This window comes from Bos javanicus, chromosome X, assembly GCF_032452875.1.
Source record: "Bos javanicus breed banteng chromosome X, ARS-OSU_banteng_1.0, whole genome shotgun sequence".
NCBI lineage: Eukaryota > Metazoa > Chordata > Mammalia > Artiodactyla > Bovidae > Bos > Bos javanicus.
In genome coordinates this window covers 93,696,379-93,715,178 of record NC_083897.1, presented here as the reverse complement: position 1 = coordinate 93,715,178, position 18,800 = coordinate 93,696,379, and the positions used below count along the sequence as shown (strand labels likewise).

At 36.7% G+C, this 18,800-nt stretch overlaps 1 protein-coding gene across 7 annotated transcripts in view; it reads left to right on the top strand.

The window, feature by feature from the left end:
- Positions 1 to 18,800, top strand: part of PHF8 (PHD finger protein 8) — a 97,257-nt gene that overhangs the window by 70,556 nt on the left and 7,901 nt on the right. For all 7 annotated transcript variants that reach the window (XM_061410246.1, XM_061410244.1, XM_061410243.1 and 4 more), the window contains 2 exons: positions 7,261 to 7,356; positions 18,542 to 18,651. In XM_061410246.1, the coding sequence (XP_061266230.1) occupies positions 7,261 to 7,356; positions 18,542 to 18,651 (206 nt within the window). The remainder of the gene's footprint in view (positions 1 to 7,260; positions 7,357 to 18,541; positions 18,652 to 18,800) is intronic.

Below are 18,800 nucleotides of genomic sequence, written 5' to 3'. Positions count from 1 at the left end.
TTGATTATCTTTCAAGCAACCAAATTTTGATTTTGTTGATTCTGTTTTTCTTTTTTTATTTCACTCATCTCTGCTCAGATCTTTATTATTCCCTTCCTTCTGTTAGTTTCAGATTTAGTTTGTTCTTTTTCTAGTTTCTTAAGGTGTAAAATTAGGTTACTGATTTGATATCTTTCTTCTTTTTTAATATTGTAAGCATTTGCACGCATAAATGTCTCTCTGAGCACTGCTTTTGCTGCATCCCATAAGTTTTGTGTTTTGGTTTTCCTTCCTCTTAGAGTTTTTAAAAATCAACTTTTGATTTTTTCCCTCTAATCTATTGATTTTTTTCAGAGTATATTGTTCAATTTTCACCAGTTTATAAATTTTCCAGTTCTGTTACTGATTCCTAGTTTTATTCCATTGCTTTTGGAGAACATACTTTATATGATTTTATTCTTTTAAATTATTGAGACTTGTAGGCTAAATTATGGTCTATCCTGGAGAATAATCCATGTATACTTGAGGAAAATGTATATTTTGCTGTTTTGGGGTGAAGTTTTCTGTATTTGTTGGTTAGGTCTAGTTGACTTATAGTGTTGTTCAAGTATTCCATTTCTTTATTGATCTTCTATCTGGATGTCTTATTCACTATTGAAAGTAAGGTATTGAAGTTGCCAACTATTATTATAGAACTGTTTCTCCCTTCAAGTATGTCAATATTTGCTTTATATGTTTTTGGTTGAATGACCTTTTTATTACTGTGTAATACCCTTCCTTATCTCCTGTAACAATTTTGTACTTAAATTCTATTTTGCCAGATACTAGTATAGCTACCCTAGCTCTCTTTTTGGTTACTGTTGGCATGGGATACCTTTTTCCATCCTTTCACTTTCAACCTAATTGTTTCTTTGTACCTAATGTGAATCTCTCATATGTAGTATACAGTTGAATCCTGTTTTTGACCGAGTCTATCTTTCTTTGCCTTTTGGAGGGTGAATTTTTTTTTTTATTAATTTTATTTATTGGCTGCAGTGTGTCTTTGTTGCTTTGTGCGGGCTTTTTCCAGTTGCGGTGAGTGTGAGGCTACTTTTCATTGTGGTGTGTGGGCTTCTCATTGTGGTGGCTTATTTTGTTACAGATCATGGGCTCTAGGCATGCAGGCTTCAGTAGCTGCAGCATGCGGGCTCAATAGCTGTGACTTGCAGGCTCAGTATTTGTGGTGCAGGGTCTGTGGTGCATGGTCTTAGCCACACTGCAGCATGTAGAATCTTCCCAGACCAGGGAGCAAACCTGTGTCCCCTGCATTGGCAGGCAGATTCCTACCCAGTATGCCACCAGAGAAGTTCTGAAGAATGAGTTTAAACCATTTACAATTAAAGTGATTTCTGGTATGGAAGGACTTCAGTTCAGTTCAGTCGCTCAGTCGTGTCTGACTCTTTGCGACCCCATGAATCGCAGCACGCCAGGCCTCCCTGTCCATCACCAACACCTGGAGTTCACTCAGACTCACGTCCATCGAGTCAGTGATGCCATCCAGCCATCTCATCCTCTGTCGTCCCCTTCTCCTCCTGCCTCCAATCCCTCCCAGCATCAGAGTCTTTTCCAGTGAGTCAACTCTTCGCATGAGGTGGCCAAAGTACTGGAGTTTCAGCTTTAGCATCCTTCCTTCCAAAGAAATCCCAGGGCTGATCTCCTTCAGAATGGACTGGTTGGATCTCCTTGCAGTCCAAGGGACTCTCAAGAGTCTTCTCCAACACCACAGTTCAAAAGCATCAATTCTTCAGCGCTCAGCCTTCTTCACAGTCCAACTCTCACATCCATACACAACCACAGGGAAAACCATAGCCTTGACTAGACAGACCTTTGTTGGCAAAGTAATGTCTCTGCTTTTGAAAATGCTATCTAGGTTGGTCATAACTTTCCTTCCAAGGAGTAAGCGTCTTTTAATTTCATGGCTGCAGTCACCATCTGCAGTGATTTTGGAGCCCACAAAAATAAAGTCTGACACTGCTTCCACTGTTTCCCCATCTATTTCCCATGAAGTGATGGGACCGGATGCCATGATCTTCGTTTTCTGAATGTTGAGCTTTAAGGCAACTTTTTCACTCTCTGCTTTCACTTTCATCAAGAGGCTTTTTAGTTCCTCTTGTCATCTGCATATCTGAGGTTATTGATATTTCTCCCGGCAATCTTGATTCCACCTTGTGCTTCTTCCAGCCCAGCGTTTCTCATGATGTACTCTGCATAGAAATTAAATAAGCAAGGTGACTAGATACAGCCTTGATGCACTCCTTTTCCTATTTGGAGCCAGTCTGTTGTTCCATGTCCAGTTCTAACTGTTGCTTCCTGACCTGCATATAGATTTCTCAAGAGGCAGATCAGGTGGTCTGGTATTCCCATCTCTTTCAGAATTTTCCACAGTTTATTATGATGCACACAGTCAAAGGCTTTGGAACAGTCAATAAGGCAGAAATAGATGTTTTTCTGGAACTCTCTTGCTTTTTCCATGATCCAGCGGATGTTGGCAAGTTGATCTCTGGTTCCTCTGCCTTTTCTAAAACCAGCTTGAACATCAGGAAGTTCACAGTTCACGTATTGCTGAAGCCTGGCTTGGAGAATTTTGAGCATTACTTTACTCATGTGTGAGATGAATCAATTGTGCGTTAGTTTGAGCATTCTTTGGCATTGCCTTTCTTTGGAATTGAAATGAAAACTGACCTTTTCCAGTCCTGTGGCCACTGCTGAGTTTTCCAAATTTGCTGGCATATTGAGTGCAGCACTTTCACAGCATCATCTTTCAGGATTTGAAATAGCTCAACTGGAATTCCATCACCTCCACTAGCTTTGTTCGTAGTGATGCTTTCTAAGGCCCACTTGACTTCACATTCCAGGATGTCTGGCTCTTGGTCAGTGATCACATCATTGTAATTATCTGGGCCTTGAAGATCTTTTTTGTACAGTTCTTCTGTGTATTCTTGCCACCTCTTCTTAATATCTTCTGCTTCTGTTAGGTCCCTACCATTTCTGTCCTTTGTCGAGCCCATCTTTGCATGAAATGTTCCCTTGGTATCTCTAATTTTCTTGAAGAGATCTCTAGTCTTTCCCATTCTGTTGTTTTCCTCTATTTCTTTGCATTGATCGCTGAGGAAGGCTTTCTTATCTCTTCTTGCTATTCTTTGGAACTATGCATTCAGATGCTTATATCTTTCCTTTTCGCCTTTGCTTTTCGCTTCTCTTCTTTTCACAGCTATTTGTAAGGCCTCCTCAGACAGCCATTTTGCTTTTTTGCATTTCTTTTCCATGGGGATGGTCTTGATCCCTGTCTCCTGTACAGTGTCACGAACCTCATTCCATAGTTCATCAGGCACTCTGTCTATCAGATCTAGGCCCTTACCTATTCTATTTTGTTATTTGTTTCAATATGTCTAAATTTTTTTGTTCCTCATTTCCTAAGTTACTGCTTTCTTTTATATTTAATTGATATTTGAAGGATGGTATACCAAATTGACTCACTGAGTTCCTTTTTTATGCTTTTTAGTTTTCAAAAGTGGTTACCCTGGGGATTACAACTAACATTCTAACTTTATAACAATCTAGTTTGAATTAATACAATCCAGCTTCTATAGCATACAAAGACTGCTTCTTTATAGCTTTCCCACCCATGTATGTTATTTTTGTCACAAATCACATCTTTAAACATTGTGATCCTTTTGACATAGACTTATGGTTACTGTTTTATACATTGGAACTGTTAAATAATGTAGAAAAAAAGAGTTAGAAATCACAACTACAGCAATACTGACTTTTATATTTACCTCTGTAGTTGCTTTTATTGATGTTTTTCTATACTCTCAAATGTCCTTTTATTTCACTCTGAAGGACTTTGTTTAGCATTTCTTAAATGGCAGATTTATTAATGGACTACCCCAGCCTTTGTTTACTTGAGATGTCTTAATTTGCCTTCATTTTGGAAGAATTGTTTTTCCAGATATACTTTTGGTTGACAGTTTTTTCTTTCAGCACTTAAAATATATCATCTCACTGTCTTGTGGCCTTCATTGTTTATGATGAGAAATTGGTTGTTTTATTGTGCTGTCTTGCTGCTTTCAAGATCCTCTCCTTTGTCTTTCTTTTATTTTTTCTTACACAAAGCAGAACTCTAGTAAGTTCTCCTTTTTATTTCAAAATTAAAGTGCGTTTATCATTAAAAAAAAAAGTAAACAAAGTCCCCCATGTGGCACTGCCAGATAAACTACAGAACTTCCCATTAATTTAGGATTTCAGATAAACAACAAATAATTGCATGAACATGCTTGTTCTAAAAACAAATATTTGCCGTTTATCTAAAACTTAAATTTCATTGGATGTTTTGTATTTTTTATTTGCTAAATCTGGCAACTCTATACCATAACCCAGTTAACACTCTGGGTAACATGTTGAGGTGTATTTATACACTTTTAAAATCCCGTCTTTCTTTTGACAAAGTAGTTCTATATTCTCTTCTTCCTTGTCTTTGTCTATTGACCATTTAAATATCATTCATCTCAGTGTGAATATCTGAGATTATCCTACTTGGAATTTGTTGAGTTTCTTAGATGTATATTTTCATGTATTTCATAAAACTTGGAAAGTTTTTGGTCATTGTATCTTCATGTAGTTGTTCTGCCTTTTTCATGCTTTCCTCTCCTTCTGACACTCCCATATGAATATGTTGGTTAAGCTTGATAGTGTCCCAACAGTCCCTTTACCTCTGTTCATTTTTCTTTTTTCTTTCTTTCTGCTCATCAGATTAGATAATTTTTTCTTCATGTTTGCTGAGTCTTTGCCTACTCAGAATCTGCTTTTGAATCCCTCTCGTGAATTGTTTATTCAAGCCATTGTACTTTTCAACTCCAAAACTTCTATTTGGTTTCTTTTTATATTTTCTATTTCCTGATTGATAGTCTCTTGTTAAATTGAGACATGGTTATTTTTTTAATCATATTTAAGACAATTGATTTAGTCTTTGTATAGTAAGTCTAATGTCCAGGCTTCCTCATGGATAAATTTTATCAATTTTTTTTCTATAAATGGGACATACTTTTCTGTTTCTCTGCATGCCTTATAAATTTTTTTGTTGAAACCTGGACCTTTTGAATAATATAATGTGATAACTGGAAATCATACTTTCCTTTCTCCCTAGAGATTAACTGTTATTGCTTATTGTGAGCTACAATTATCTATTTACTTAATGAATTTACAAATGATTTTTTGCAAATACTGTGTTCTTGTGTGTGGTCACTGAAGTATCCATTTCATTGCCTCAGCAGTCAGCTGAGGTTTCCTGAAAGAATTTTTATAAGTTCCTTAATTTAGCAGGTTTTTTCTTTGTTAAACATTCCTTTTGTTGTTGTAAGTTTTTGATTGGATTACAGAATCACCCAAAAGTTTATTATATAAGTTTTTGACACCCTAATGGTTGCTTCAATAAAAAACAGATCCTTGGAGCTCCCAATTCCATCATTTTTGGAGGGGGCATCACTCCTCCCACCCTCATATTTTTAATATGCATATTTTAACTTGTATTTTTTAAATGTCTGAAATGAATTATTATCTACATCTTATTTCATCTTGACTAAGACATGAACCTTAGAGTAGATTTCCTTTTGTATATTACTTTATACCTTATGATCTCTCAGTCCTCAGAACTTTGCAAGGCAGGTAGCATCTATTATTTCAATTTTATGGTTGAGGGTAGTGAGACTTACAGAAGTTCGTGGCTACAGAGCTAGTGTGTCAGTCCAAATTTCAAAGTAATTGTCTAATCCTGAAACTCGAGGTCTTTCTACCATACCACACTTCTACTTTCCTTTAGATGGAAAAAACCTTTCAAACTCAATGAAATAATCGACAAACCCAACATTGACAGCCATTAGGCTAGTAGGGATGGAACCTTTGTCAAACAACTCTGTTACCGGTAGTCTTTTCTTTCTAGGGACAATTAATAAAATTTTTTAAAAATTTAATGAGTCAGGAGGCAGAGGTTTTACTTCTTTGCTCAAGGAAGAAGGCCTGAAAAACAGACTCATTTTCCTACAGAGAGGCCCATCTGGAAAGAACTGTGAGAGTGGATTCCTCTCTCTGATGAAGTAGAATTCTAGAGAAGTTTGAAGCTGATCCTTAGTAGGAATGGGAAAATTAGGAGGAAATTTTCACTAAGAAGAAATTTTCACTCTCATTTTGCTTTTCTTTTAGGTTTAGCAGCAGTAGAGTAACCTCATCAGTAGGACCTTTCTAGACTTTCTTCCTATTAAATCATATAGATGTTGTATATATATGATAAAACTAGGTTTTTGTATGTATTTGTATAGGATAAAATATATGTGTGTGTTTTGTCATTCACATCATTCAATTCCAGTTATCTTGTTCCCAGTTCAGCCTAAGTGGTCTTTTTGTTTCCTTTGCATGAATGTGTGAGGCACTTCTTTTTCCATTAATTTAACAAACACTTACTGAGCAGCTACTCTACACTGTTGTTTGGCTCCCTTAGTTTAAAATCAGATAATACATATCCTTGCCCTCACAGTAAATTAGAGGTGGCAGATTTACTAATTATCTCTTAAATACTATGTAACAACTCCAATAGAGGTATACACAGGATACTATGGAGAGTTGAAGAGGCATCTGAAAGAGATTAAGAGGAGAGGGAAAGCTTATTTAGGAAGTGAATCTAAAGCTGAATTTTATAGGGTCATTAACTCATGAAGTTGGAGAAGGCAGTGGCACCCCACTCCAGTACTCTTGCCTGGAAAATCCCATGGATGGAGGAGCCTGGTAGGCTGCAGTCCATGGGGTGGCTGAGAGTCAGACACTACTGAGTGACTTCACTTTCACTTTCATGCATTGGAGAAGGAAATGGCAACCCGCTCCAGTATTCTTGCCTGGGGACTCCCAGGGACGGGGGAGCCTGGTGGGCTGCCGTCTCTGGGGTTGCACAGAGTTGGACACAACTGAAGCGACTTAGCAGCAGCAGCAGCAACTCATGAAGTTATTCATTAAATGGTTGTTGGACAAGTGAAATCAGAGTTAGATGATGCTGGGAGAAGAACATTTGCAGTAAGGGTGCACAAAGTAGAAACACATGAAAAGTATGTGACATATTCAGGAGTTCCTACAGTTGAGTATGGATTAAGTAAAGGGTCCACTTGTAGGGGAGTGGGAGGAGCCCAGGTAGGTATCATTCTGTTGTCACTATTCTGGATGAGATCTCAGTTTATCCTGCTTTTCCTTCTCATGCAGTTTACCCTTCCCTGGAGTCTGATGATGATGACCCTGCTTTGAAATCTCGACACAAGAAAAAGAAGAATTCAGATGATGCTCCATGGAGTCCTAAAGGTGATCCAGTATTCTGTCCTTAAACTCTGTGGGGGCAGTTGGGAGGGAGATAGACTGGCTAGGTGGGACATTTAATATAGGAAGACACTTATTTGATGAGTATCTGCTGTATGCCAGGTACTGTGTTAGGTACTGGAACAAAAATGATCAGTAAGACACAGAGTTCATGTACTCACATCAGCAAAGCCAGAGGTAATGGAGCATGTTGCTTTTGATATTATATGGCTTGAGATGAAAGGAGGAAGACCTTGAACAGACTTCAGCAAGCAGTCAAAGGCTCCTGAGAACATTCAGCTACCATCATCCAAGCCTTTTCGTAATAATATTGTTGTCAAAGGAGGAAAATTCTGCTGACTGTTGAGTTCTGCAAGGCCCAAGACTCCTTAGATTGTCACCTGTACTGGCTAAGAGTCCACCTCTGAGGAAGGAAGGAAAAATGATTGTTGAGTTGAATATGGAATTTAGAGGGTAATAAAACAATTGTATTCCTCTCACTGGTTGGGTGGTTTTTACAGTGGATGGTATGTCAGTTAGCCAAACCACTCAAAACTTAGTGTCTTACAACAATAGTTGATTGTTTCTCATGATTCTGTACATTGATTGAACTATTATTCTAGTTCTGGACCAGATTGCCTGGGGCTGGATGGTCTAAAAAGATCTCCCTCAGGTGTCTGGGACCTAATTTGGGGTGGCTGGGGCCTTTCTCCAGGGGGTATTTCATCCACCAGGAGGAGGTCAGCTTAAGCTTTTTCACATGGTAGGAGAAGGGTATCCAGGAGCAAGAGAGGATAAGCCCAATGTGCGAGCACTCTGCAAGCCTCTGCTGTGTTGTTTTCTATTGTCCTATTAGTCAAAGCAAGTAACATGGCCAAGCTTTGATTCCAAAAGTGGAGAAGTCGATTCTGTTTCTTGGGAGTGGAAGCTGCAGTGTCTTCCTTGGCATACAAGGACGTGAACAAATTGAGAGCCATTATTGCAACAGCCTGCCATAGAGGGTACTAACATTCCAGTATCCCTGTGGTTTTCTAGGAAATAAAGGGCCTTGTGTCCCCACCCAGCCTTATTTGACCTTTCTGGTAGTTGCTTAGGATTGGGGGAGTGGGCAGGCAGGACAGTCCTGGGAAGTGTTCTCTTAGTGAGTCAGTCAGCAAATGTTTCTTTTTTTCTTCCTTGAGGCCTCTTTTATGATTTTATTTTCTCCTATACTTTCTGGCTTTTAGCATAATAGAACATTTGGAAAATACAGTAAATCGAGGAAAGGGTAAAGAAGAAATCACCCATGATTCTGCTACCCAGAAGCAGCTATATTTCCTTCTAGTCTTTTTTTATGCATTTTTCTTTTTATGGTTGAAAGCACAATCATATATCCTGTTTTAAAATTTCTTTTGCCTTTTAATCAAAATAATGTCTATATTTAGTAGCAAATAATACAGAGGAGTTTAGGATGAAATGCAGTGGTCTACCTCTGCTTTCCCTACTTCCAATCCCATGCCTGAGAGGCAACATTGTCATTTTCATTTTTCTGGTGGTTGAGTCCAAAACCCAAGATAATAGGGTTTATACTACCATTTCTTGATTTATTATCTTAATCTCTATTTCTCCTTCCATTGGCTTTTGTCAGTCTCTCTTGATTACCTACTGTCTAAGATGTGTATATTAATGCTGCTACTCTTTTTTTCTTTCTCCAGCCTTCTATAAGCTGTATATTTTTGTTTATATTGTCACGGTTGTTAACACTGTCTTGTAATTAATACTCCATGTTGACTAGAAGTTGACTGTAAAAATTGAAAACCAGTAAATATATCTGGCCTTTTGGATATTATATCATAAACATATCCCTATGCCATTATTTATAAATAGTATTTTAATGGCTACAAAATATTCTATTCCATGAATATACCTAATTTACCTAACCTCTCTAATATGGGACATTTAGCCAATTGCCAAATTTTTACAATTAGTGATAACATTTGGAGTGAACGTTTTTCTCTGTAAGTGTGTCTCTATTTATATGCTTTAGGATAGATTCCCATGAAACTCTTGAAGGGCCAAGTCAAAAGTGATTCCCATGAAACTCTTGAAGGGCCAAGTCAAAAGTCTCCCTCCCACCCCTGTTCCACAGCCTTCCAATTCCCCACCTGGAGTCAACTGCTGTTATCAGTTTCATGTGTATCCTTTTAGACATAGTTTATACATATACACGTAAATGCGTGTATATATTTTCTTTCACCCCTTAACTCAATTGGAAGCATACTTTATATACTGTTATGTGCCTTTACTTTTCTCATTTAACAATTACATGTTGAACATTGTTTATACTCCCACAAGCAATACATGAGTGTGCCTGTTTCCCTACACTCTTGCCAATATAATTTGTTAATATGAATGTTTTAAAAGCTCTTGATGTGTATTACCAAATTGTTTTCCAGAAAGGTTTTACTGGTTTACACTCCCACCAGCCATGTGTGAGAGTATTTGTTTATGAATCCTCATAGGCATTGAGCATATAGCTAAGAATAGTCTTTGCCTATGAGTAATAGAAACCTCTCAGGCATCCTTAGTGAGTGCTTATCCCCTCCAGTGGAAGGGTCTGAGTTGCAGTTAGGAAGAAGAGGAAGAGCAAAAGGAGAAAGGAATAGGCCTGGTGGGCATTCCTCCCCAAGGAGTTTTAAGTTCTACTTAAAAAAAAAATCTCCTTGGCTGAAATTGTGTCATGGCCAATGTTATCTGCTAAAAAGGCCAGGAAGTATAGTTTTTAGTTAGATACCAATTAGCTAAGTTGTTCCACGAAGTTAAATTTTTTATTAGTAAACAAGAAAGAGAGAATGATACTGAGTTGAAAACAAGCAGTCTCTATTATGGTATTTTTTTGACCTTTGGTGATTCACAGGCAAACAATAATATTTCACCAATTTAATTTCAATTTTTTGATTAGACATTTCCTATATGTTCATATTAGCATTAGAATTTCTTCTTTTGTAAATTACATGTCTGACTTTTTCTCATTTATTCATGTAGGTCTTCAAGATTTTCAGAGGCCCTCTTTATATATAAGAAGTAGTCAAATATATATAATTTATTTATGATACTTTTTCCTCATTCTACATAAAAAATATGAATATTTCTATGTCAAAATGTGATCTTATCCATTGTTTCCCTTTTCAGAGAGCAGATAATTAACACGACTGTATTTTTTATATAAATATGCATATATGCATGTATATTTCTCTAAAGAGAAAGCCAATAACTTTTATCACATTTTCAAAGTAGATTGACGCAGTCTACTAAAGATTTTCTCTTTAAAATGAGGAATAAGACAAATATACCCATCATCACTGCTGTTATTTAGCACTACTGTAGAAGTTCTAGACAGCGTAATTAGGAATGAAGCAGAAATAAGAACTATAATTATTAGAAATTAAGAGACCAAATTATGATATGAGGCACTGTAAGGGTGGCAATCCTGATCATTATATCTGTAGCAACTTGCAGAGTGCCTGGCACATGGGAAATAATAAGTATTTGACAAGTGAAAGAAATGATATGACTGTATAACTAGAAAAATGTAAGGGAATCAGCTGAAAAACAACTAAGACTAATATGAGAATTTAATAAATTAGGTAATCTCTGCATATAAGCCACATATCTAAGAATCAGGAATTGCCAGTATCAGTAATAACCATAATACACTGAGGGGGGAAAAAAGATCCTATTGACAATAACAACAATTATATAAAATACCCAAGAATAATCTTAAGATATGTGTGAGACTTATGTGAAGAAACTTCAAAACATTACTGAGGAACATATGCTAAGTCGCTTCAGTCGTGTCCAACTCTGTGCGACCCCATAGATGGCAGCCCACCAGGCTCCCCCGTCCCTGGGATTCTCCAGGCAAGAACACTGGAGTGGGTTGCCATTTCCTTCTCCAATGCATGAAAGTGAAAAGTGAAAGTGAAGTCGCTCAGTCATGTCCGGCCCTCAGCGACCCCGTGGACTGCAGCCTACCAGGCTCCTCCGTCCATGGGATTTTCCAGGCAAGAGTACTGGAGTGGGGTGCCATTGCCTTCTCTGGAGGAACATATAAGAAGACCTAAATAAATAGAGTTATAGCATGTGTCTGATTATAAAGACTGATTTTTATAAAGGGTCATTTAATTAATATATATACTTAACACTATCCTAAATCAAAATCCTAATGGAATTTTGTGGGGAACTCATTCTAAAATTAATTTAAGAGAGTAAACAGATATGATGAAAGGAAATTAGCCTTTTAAGATTTAAATATACTATATTTCTATAATAAATGGTTACAAGAATAGTGAATATTTTTTCCTTTGTGTTTAAAGAATTCTTGCTATGAAAAATTTCAAATATACACAGAATTAGAGAGGCTGGTATCATGAATGCTCATATACTTATTACTGAGATTTAACAACTAATGTTTTACTATATTTGCTTCATCCTTTTTTTTTAAGCATTTTATGGGAAATTTCAGACATCAGGACATTTCTGTTTCCTTGCTTACTTTATGTCTAATTGTTCTATCCATTAGAATATTGGAAGTAGGATATTGAAATCTTTAGCTATTGTTGTTGAATTATCTGTTTCTCCCTTCAATTCAGTCAGTTTTTGCCTCATGTATTTTGGGCTTCTGCTGTTAAGTGCATATGTGTTTATAGTTCTCATACCTTCTTGATCTACTGACCCTTTTATCATTATAAAATGTCCTTTGTTTCTAGTAACAGTCTTTTTCTTAAGCAATTAAGTCTATTTTTTCTGATATTAGTATAGTTTTGAATCTGAATTGTGTTTCTTGGAGACAGCATATAGTAATTATGGTTTTTTATCCATTCTGCCAATCTGTGCCTTTTAACTGGGAAATTTAGTTCATTTGTACTCAGTGTAATAACTGACAATGTAGGGTTCACATTTCTGTGTTTGTTTTCTCTATGTTTTATTTCTGTTTTGTTCCTCAATTCTTCATTTCTGCCTTCTTTTGTGTTTACAAGCTACTTTCTAGTGTCCATTTTAATTTTTTTCTTTTCTATATATATTTGAGTTGTTTTTTTAGTGATTATTCTAGGGATTAACATTAATATCTTAATTGATACAGTTTGAATTCAGATTAACATCAACTTAATTTCAATGGTATATGAAATCTTTGCTGCTGTATATTAGTTCCATTCCTTTAACCTTTATGTTATTACTGTCACAAATTAAATATAACATTTTTCTAAATTGTGTGCCCAAGAGCATAGAGTTATAATAATTGTTTTATGCAACAGTCTTTAATTAGGAGGAAAAAATGAGATAAAACAAAAATATGTTTATACTTCCTTGTATATTTACATATATAGTTACCTTTACTAGTGCATTTTATTCATACGGATTTGACTTACTGTATAGTGTCCTTTCATTTTAAGCTGAAGAGCTCTCTTTAGTATTTCTTATAGGGCAGGCCTACTAGCAATGAACTCTGTGGAATTTTTTTGCCATTTTTTAAGAGTGATCATTTATTATTATTATTGGCCACACTGTGTGGCATGCAAAACTTCCTCAATCAGGGATTTAACTTGGACCCCCTACTTTGGAAGTGTCGAGTCTTTAACCACTGGACCACCAGAGAAGTCCTGTATTTGTTTATTTGGGAATATTCTGATTTCTCCTTTTTTGAAGGATAATTCTGCTGGATTTAGATTTCTTGGTTGACAGTGATTTTCTTTGAGCATTTTCATTATGTGATCCTACTGCTTTTTATCTAACTCCATGGTTTCTGATGATCAGTAAACTGTAAGTCTTTTATGAGTCACTTCTCTTTTGCTGATTTCAAGATCCTCTGTCTTTGGTTATGATATATAAATTCTTTGAGTTTATCTGTCATGAAGTTTGTTGAACTTCTTGGATATGTAGGTTAGTTTTTTTAATCAAATTTGGGAATGTTTCAGCCATTATTTCTTCAAATAGTCTTTTCACTCCTTTTTGTCTCTCCTATATGCGTATATTGATAAATTTGATCACATCCCACAGATCCCTTTGGCTCTGCTCATTTTCCTCATTCTTTTTTCTTTCTGCTCATTAGACTGGGTAATCTCAAATGACCTCTCTTTAAGATCACTGAATCTTCCTTCTGCCTACTCAAATCTATTGTTGAAACCTTCTAGTGAAACTCTCATTTCAGTTACTTTTCAACTCTAAAATATCCATTTGCTTCCTATTTATGTTTTGTCCCTTTCTTGGTATTCTTTATTTGGTGAAACATCATTCTCATATTCTCCTTTAGTTCTTTAGACATGATTTCCTTTACCTCTTTGAACATGTTTGAAATAGGTGGTATAAAGTCCTTGTCTAGTAGGTTGAACTTTGTTTAGAAAGTCATGGAGGGTTTTTTTTGGTTACTTTTTCCCTGTGTGTTGCTACCCTTTCTTGTTTCTTTGCATATCTTCTAAATATTTTTGAAAACTAAACGTTTAAGTTTAATGTGGCAGCAACTCTGGAAATCAGGTACTCCATACTTCAATCCCTAGGGTTTGTTTTGTTGCTACTTGTTATTTATTTACAGAATTTATTCAGAAAAATCACTAACGTACAAGTTTCTACTCACTTAGCTTAGTGGTCAGCTAATAATTGGATGGTGATTTCCTTAAATGCCTGGAACCAATAAATCTTCCAGGGCTTGACAAAGGGCTCTGTGTGCATGTTGGGACATACTTTCAGCACTCAGGCAGACAACTTAGAACTCTGCCTTAGCCTTCACTTCCTGCTTTGCAGAGCCTCAAAGTCAGCCACATGTGAGTACTTAGTATTTCTCAAGTCTTTCCAGATTATGCTCACAGCCCCTGTGCATGCAGAAGTGAAATTTTGGAACCCCTTAACTGCTATTTTTGCTGATGTCATTCCATCATGACATACTAAATATCAATGGTACAGTATTCATCTCTATGAAAATGACTTTTTCGTCTATAATCATAGTACTATTATTTGACACCTGAGTAAAGTAACATTTATTTCCTAATATCATTTAATACCAAATGCTTATTCAAATTTCCCCCAATTATATCAAAAATATCTTATATAATTTGCTTATTTAAGCCAGGATCTGTTCAAGAACTATACATTTCATTTATTTTTTATAACCACTTAATCTTATTCATTATTTGAAATTTTATGAGAATTTTCAAACGTGTAAATGTAGGAGAGAACATAAACACCCATATTCTCAATACTTTGATCCTACAGTTGTAATATTTTGCTGTATTTGCTTCATTATCTATATCTATCTGTCTATAGTTTTTGCTGAGCCACTTTAATGTGCAGCCAGCGTAACATAGTATCTTACCCCTTAGTACTTCAGTATCTCCTAAGAATAAGAATGCCCTCCTGCATAACCACACTACCTTTGTTTTACTTAATAGTTAATAATTCCCTAAGATCTTTTAATAACCTAGCCCATGATCAGATTTCCTCAACTATCCCTACGAGATGTCTTTTATAGTTTTCCCCCCAAAATCCAGGTCTGGTCAGGAGGTTAATTTTTTTTTTTTCAGATTAAAATAACTTGCTCATGTGTTAACAGGTCAGGAATTTGGAAAGGACACAAAGGGGACAGCTTGTGTCTATTCTGTGATGTCTGGGACCTCAGCTGGAATAATTTGAAGACTGGATGATCAAGAGTTTGGATCATCTGAAGTTTCATTAACTCATGTTTGGTGCCTGGGCTGGGAAGACTCAAAGGCCAGAAGTACCAAGCAGAGTGCCATTATGTGACCTCTGCATGTGACGGTTAATAGCTTCCTCACTGCCTGATGGCCTCAAGGCAATCAGACTTCTTATGTGGCTGCTTAGGGCTCTTAAGTGTGAGTGTTCCAAGAAGCAACATAGAAACTAAAGTTGCTTTTTCTGACATAGTCTCAGAAGTCATGCAGTGTCACTTCTGTCACATTCTATAGGCTACAAATGAGTCTGCTCAGGTTCAGTGTGAGGAAACATAGATACCACCCCCACCTATTAATAGGAAAAATGTCAAAGAATTGGGGGTCTTGTTTTAAAACCACCACACATATAAAGCTATGTTGTTGTTTAGTTGCTAAGCTGTGTCCTGCTCTTTTGTAACACCATGGACCCCTCTAGGCTCCTCTGTCATTGGAATTTCCCAGGCAAGAATATTGGAGTGGGTTGCCATTTCCTTCTCCAGGGAATCTTCCTGACCCGAGAATCGAACCTGCATCTCCTATATTGCAGATGGGTTCTTTACCACTAAGCCACCAGGGAATCTCTACAAAACTATAGAGAACACTATAAAATACACCCAAGAATCCATGACTGAAAAGTATGCAGTAGCATTTTTGCTAGGTTGGCTCCAGATTATTTTTAAAACAAATAAAACATCACCTTTAAAAAAAGGACTTCACCCTCCTGAATTGCCTGTTCTAGAATTGGCATACTGCTTATACAGAAAGTCTCCTTTATAGTAATAACAATAGGTAACCAACCAAGGAATCTTTAAATATAGATCCAATAGTACCACCACTTCTTTTTTTCCTATGACATTTTTTTCATTAATTAAAAAAAGTGAAATCTGATATATCCACCACTGAGAATCAAGTTATAAAAATTTTGCTATATTTGACTCATCTATAACTTTCTTTTTTTAAAACTGTCTAAAGCAAATCCCAGATAGTGTCACTCCCTCCCTCTCCACTCCACCACATACTTCAGTATGCATCTCTAAAGTATACATTTGCTCACATAACCACTGTCCTGTAATCATACATAACAATATAATAATTTTATAATTTGCCTCAATGTTACTAATACTAACTCTGTAATCAAATTTCCTTAACTGTCTAACAAAAAAGCACTTTCATAGTGGATTTGTTTAAATCAGAGTCTAAACAGGGTCCATATGGCATTGGGCTGTCTTGTTTTTTGAATCTCTCTGAATCCAGAGAAAGCCCTTCCTTTCTTGTTTGATGCTGTTGAATTGTTACAAAAACTAGTGTAATTGTCCTGTAGCACATTCCACCTTCTAGATTTGTTTGCTTCTTTGTGACATTGTATCTTTAAAGAAACCAAGCCAGTTATCTTGTAGGATGATTGTTTGCCCTCAGTGTCATTTAATTTTTAAAAAGTCTCTGTGTTTCTTGAAAACTGGAAGTAATATGAACTGCTTACTTGACATCAGGTCTGTGGCAAAACTACCTCCCGGGTGATGCTGTAAATTTCCTATTACATTACACTTAGGAGGTGCATGAAGTTTGCCATCTTGCTGTTAGTGACAGTAAGAGGTGAACTCCTGATCTCATCATTGTAGAATTTTTTTTTTTCTTTTGAGACTAGCAAGTAATCCGTAAGATAATACTTTGGTACCATCTGAATATCCAGTTCCCTAAAATCAGTTCATTCATTAGGGCTTGCAAACCTGTGGTTTTTTCTTTTTTAAAAAATATATTTTTAATTGGGGGAAATTGCTTTACAGTGTGTGTTGGTTTCTACCATACAATAACACAAATCAGCCATAATTATACATATATCCCCTCCCTCATGAGCCTCCCTCCCCTCCCTCCATCCCACCCCTTTAGGTCATCATCACAGAGCACCAGGCTGGGCTCCCTGTGTTATGTAGCAACTTCTCAGTAGCTATCTGTTTTACACATGGTAGTATATATATGTCAACACCACTTTCTCCATTCACCCCCCTCTCTCCTTCCCCCACTGTATCCACAAGTCTGTTCTCTATATCTGAGTCTCTATTCTTCCTCTGCAAATAGTTTCCTCAGTATCTTTTTCTAGATTCCATATATATGTGTTAATATGTGATATTTGTTTTCCTCTTTCTGACTTACTTCAATCTGTATAATAGGCTCTAGGTTCATCTACCTCGCAGGAACTGACTAAAATTCATTCTTTTCTATGGCTAAGTAATATTCCATTATATACATATGTGCCACAGTTTCTTTATCCATTCATTTGTTGATGGACATCTAGGTTGGTTTCATGTCCTAGCTATTGTAAATAGTGCTGCTATGAACATTGAGGTCATGTGTCTTTTTCAGTTATGGTTTTCTCAGGGTATATGCCCAGTAGTGGTATTGCTGGGTCATATGGTAGTTCTTTCTATTCCTAGTTTTTTTAAAGTATCTCCATACTGTTCTCCATAGTGGCTGTATCAATTTACATTCCTATCTACAGTGCAAGAGGGTTCCTTTTTCTCCACATCCTCTCCAGCATCTATTGTTTGTAGATTTTTTGATGATAGCCATTTTGACTGGTGTGAAATGATACTTTATTGTAGTTTTGCTTTGCCTTTCTCTAATAATTAGTGATGTTGAACATCTTTCCATGTGTTTATTGGCCATCTGTATGTGTTTGGAGAAATGTCAAACCTGTGATTTTCCAATTTTGTTATTCCTTCTACATTTATTAGCTGCCATCTGTAAAGAGCTTTTGCTCATCATCTGGGGCTGTTTGGGTATCCTGAAATACAATTCCTATATAAAATGTGGGATGAATAACTATTTTTTTATTCAAGATTGTTAAGACATTATAAAAAAGGTTTTACAAGAAGATGATCTTCTTCAGGAATTCATAGCCTGGTTATTAGACAAAATAGCACACATTAACATTAGGGAATGAGACAGGATGGTATGTGCTGTGTATTAAGTGAGTTGTACTTAAGTTCAAAGGAGGGAGGGGTCAGTGTGAGCCAAAGAAGCCCTAGATGTTTTACATAGAAGATTGATTTTGGCTTGCCTTTGAATAATGGGCAGGTTTTAAAGAGGTGGACAAAAGGGAAGTGGGTACTCCAGGCAGTGTGGATGGTGAGGATGAGGGCACAGAGGGATAGGATGAGCTGTATGTGTTCTGGAGGTATATATAATAAGGAAACCATTCTGTCTGTTGAAGCTGAGGATATAGGAGAGGAAATAAGATTGGGGAGGTAGGTAGGGAGCAGAACATGGACAACTTTACATGCCAATTCAGGGAAATTAACTTTTATCTTTTAATCAATGTGTGGTTTGTGTACCTTGGGCATTTATGAATTAGCTTTTTACCCATTGGGAAGCAAAATCTGGCTTTGTAAAAAGCTAAATGGAGGAAAACTAAGGAGACACCTTTTGGGGGATCAGGGTTCAGGAATATGATTGGCATTCAGATAAATGTCTTCATCCTGTTCTCTCTGCAGCCCGTGTGACCCCAACTTTACCGAAGCAGGACCGTCCTGTGCGTGAGGGGACCCGGGTAGCTTCCATTGAGACAGGCTTGGCTGCAGCAGCTGCAAAGTTGGCCCAGCAGGTAGGTGCTGACACTTAGGCAATGGCTCTGCCACTGATCACAGTTTGACTTGGAGTCTCAAAACTCAGACCTTCAGGCTGATAGGATCCCACTGTTCTCATTGGGAAGTGGGTAACTTGTGATCTTTATCCATGTCAGTATTCCAGCTC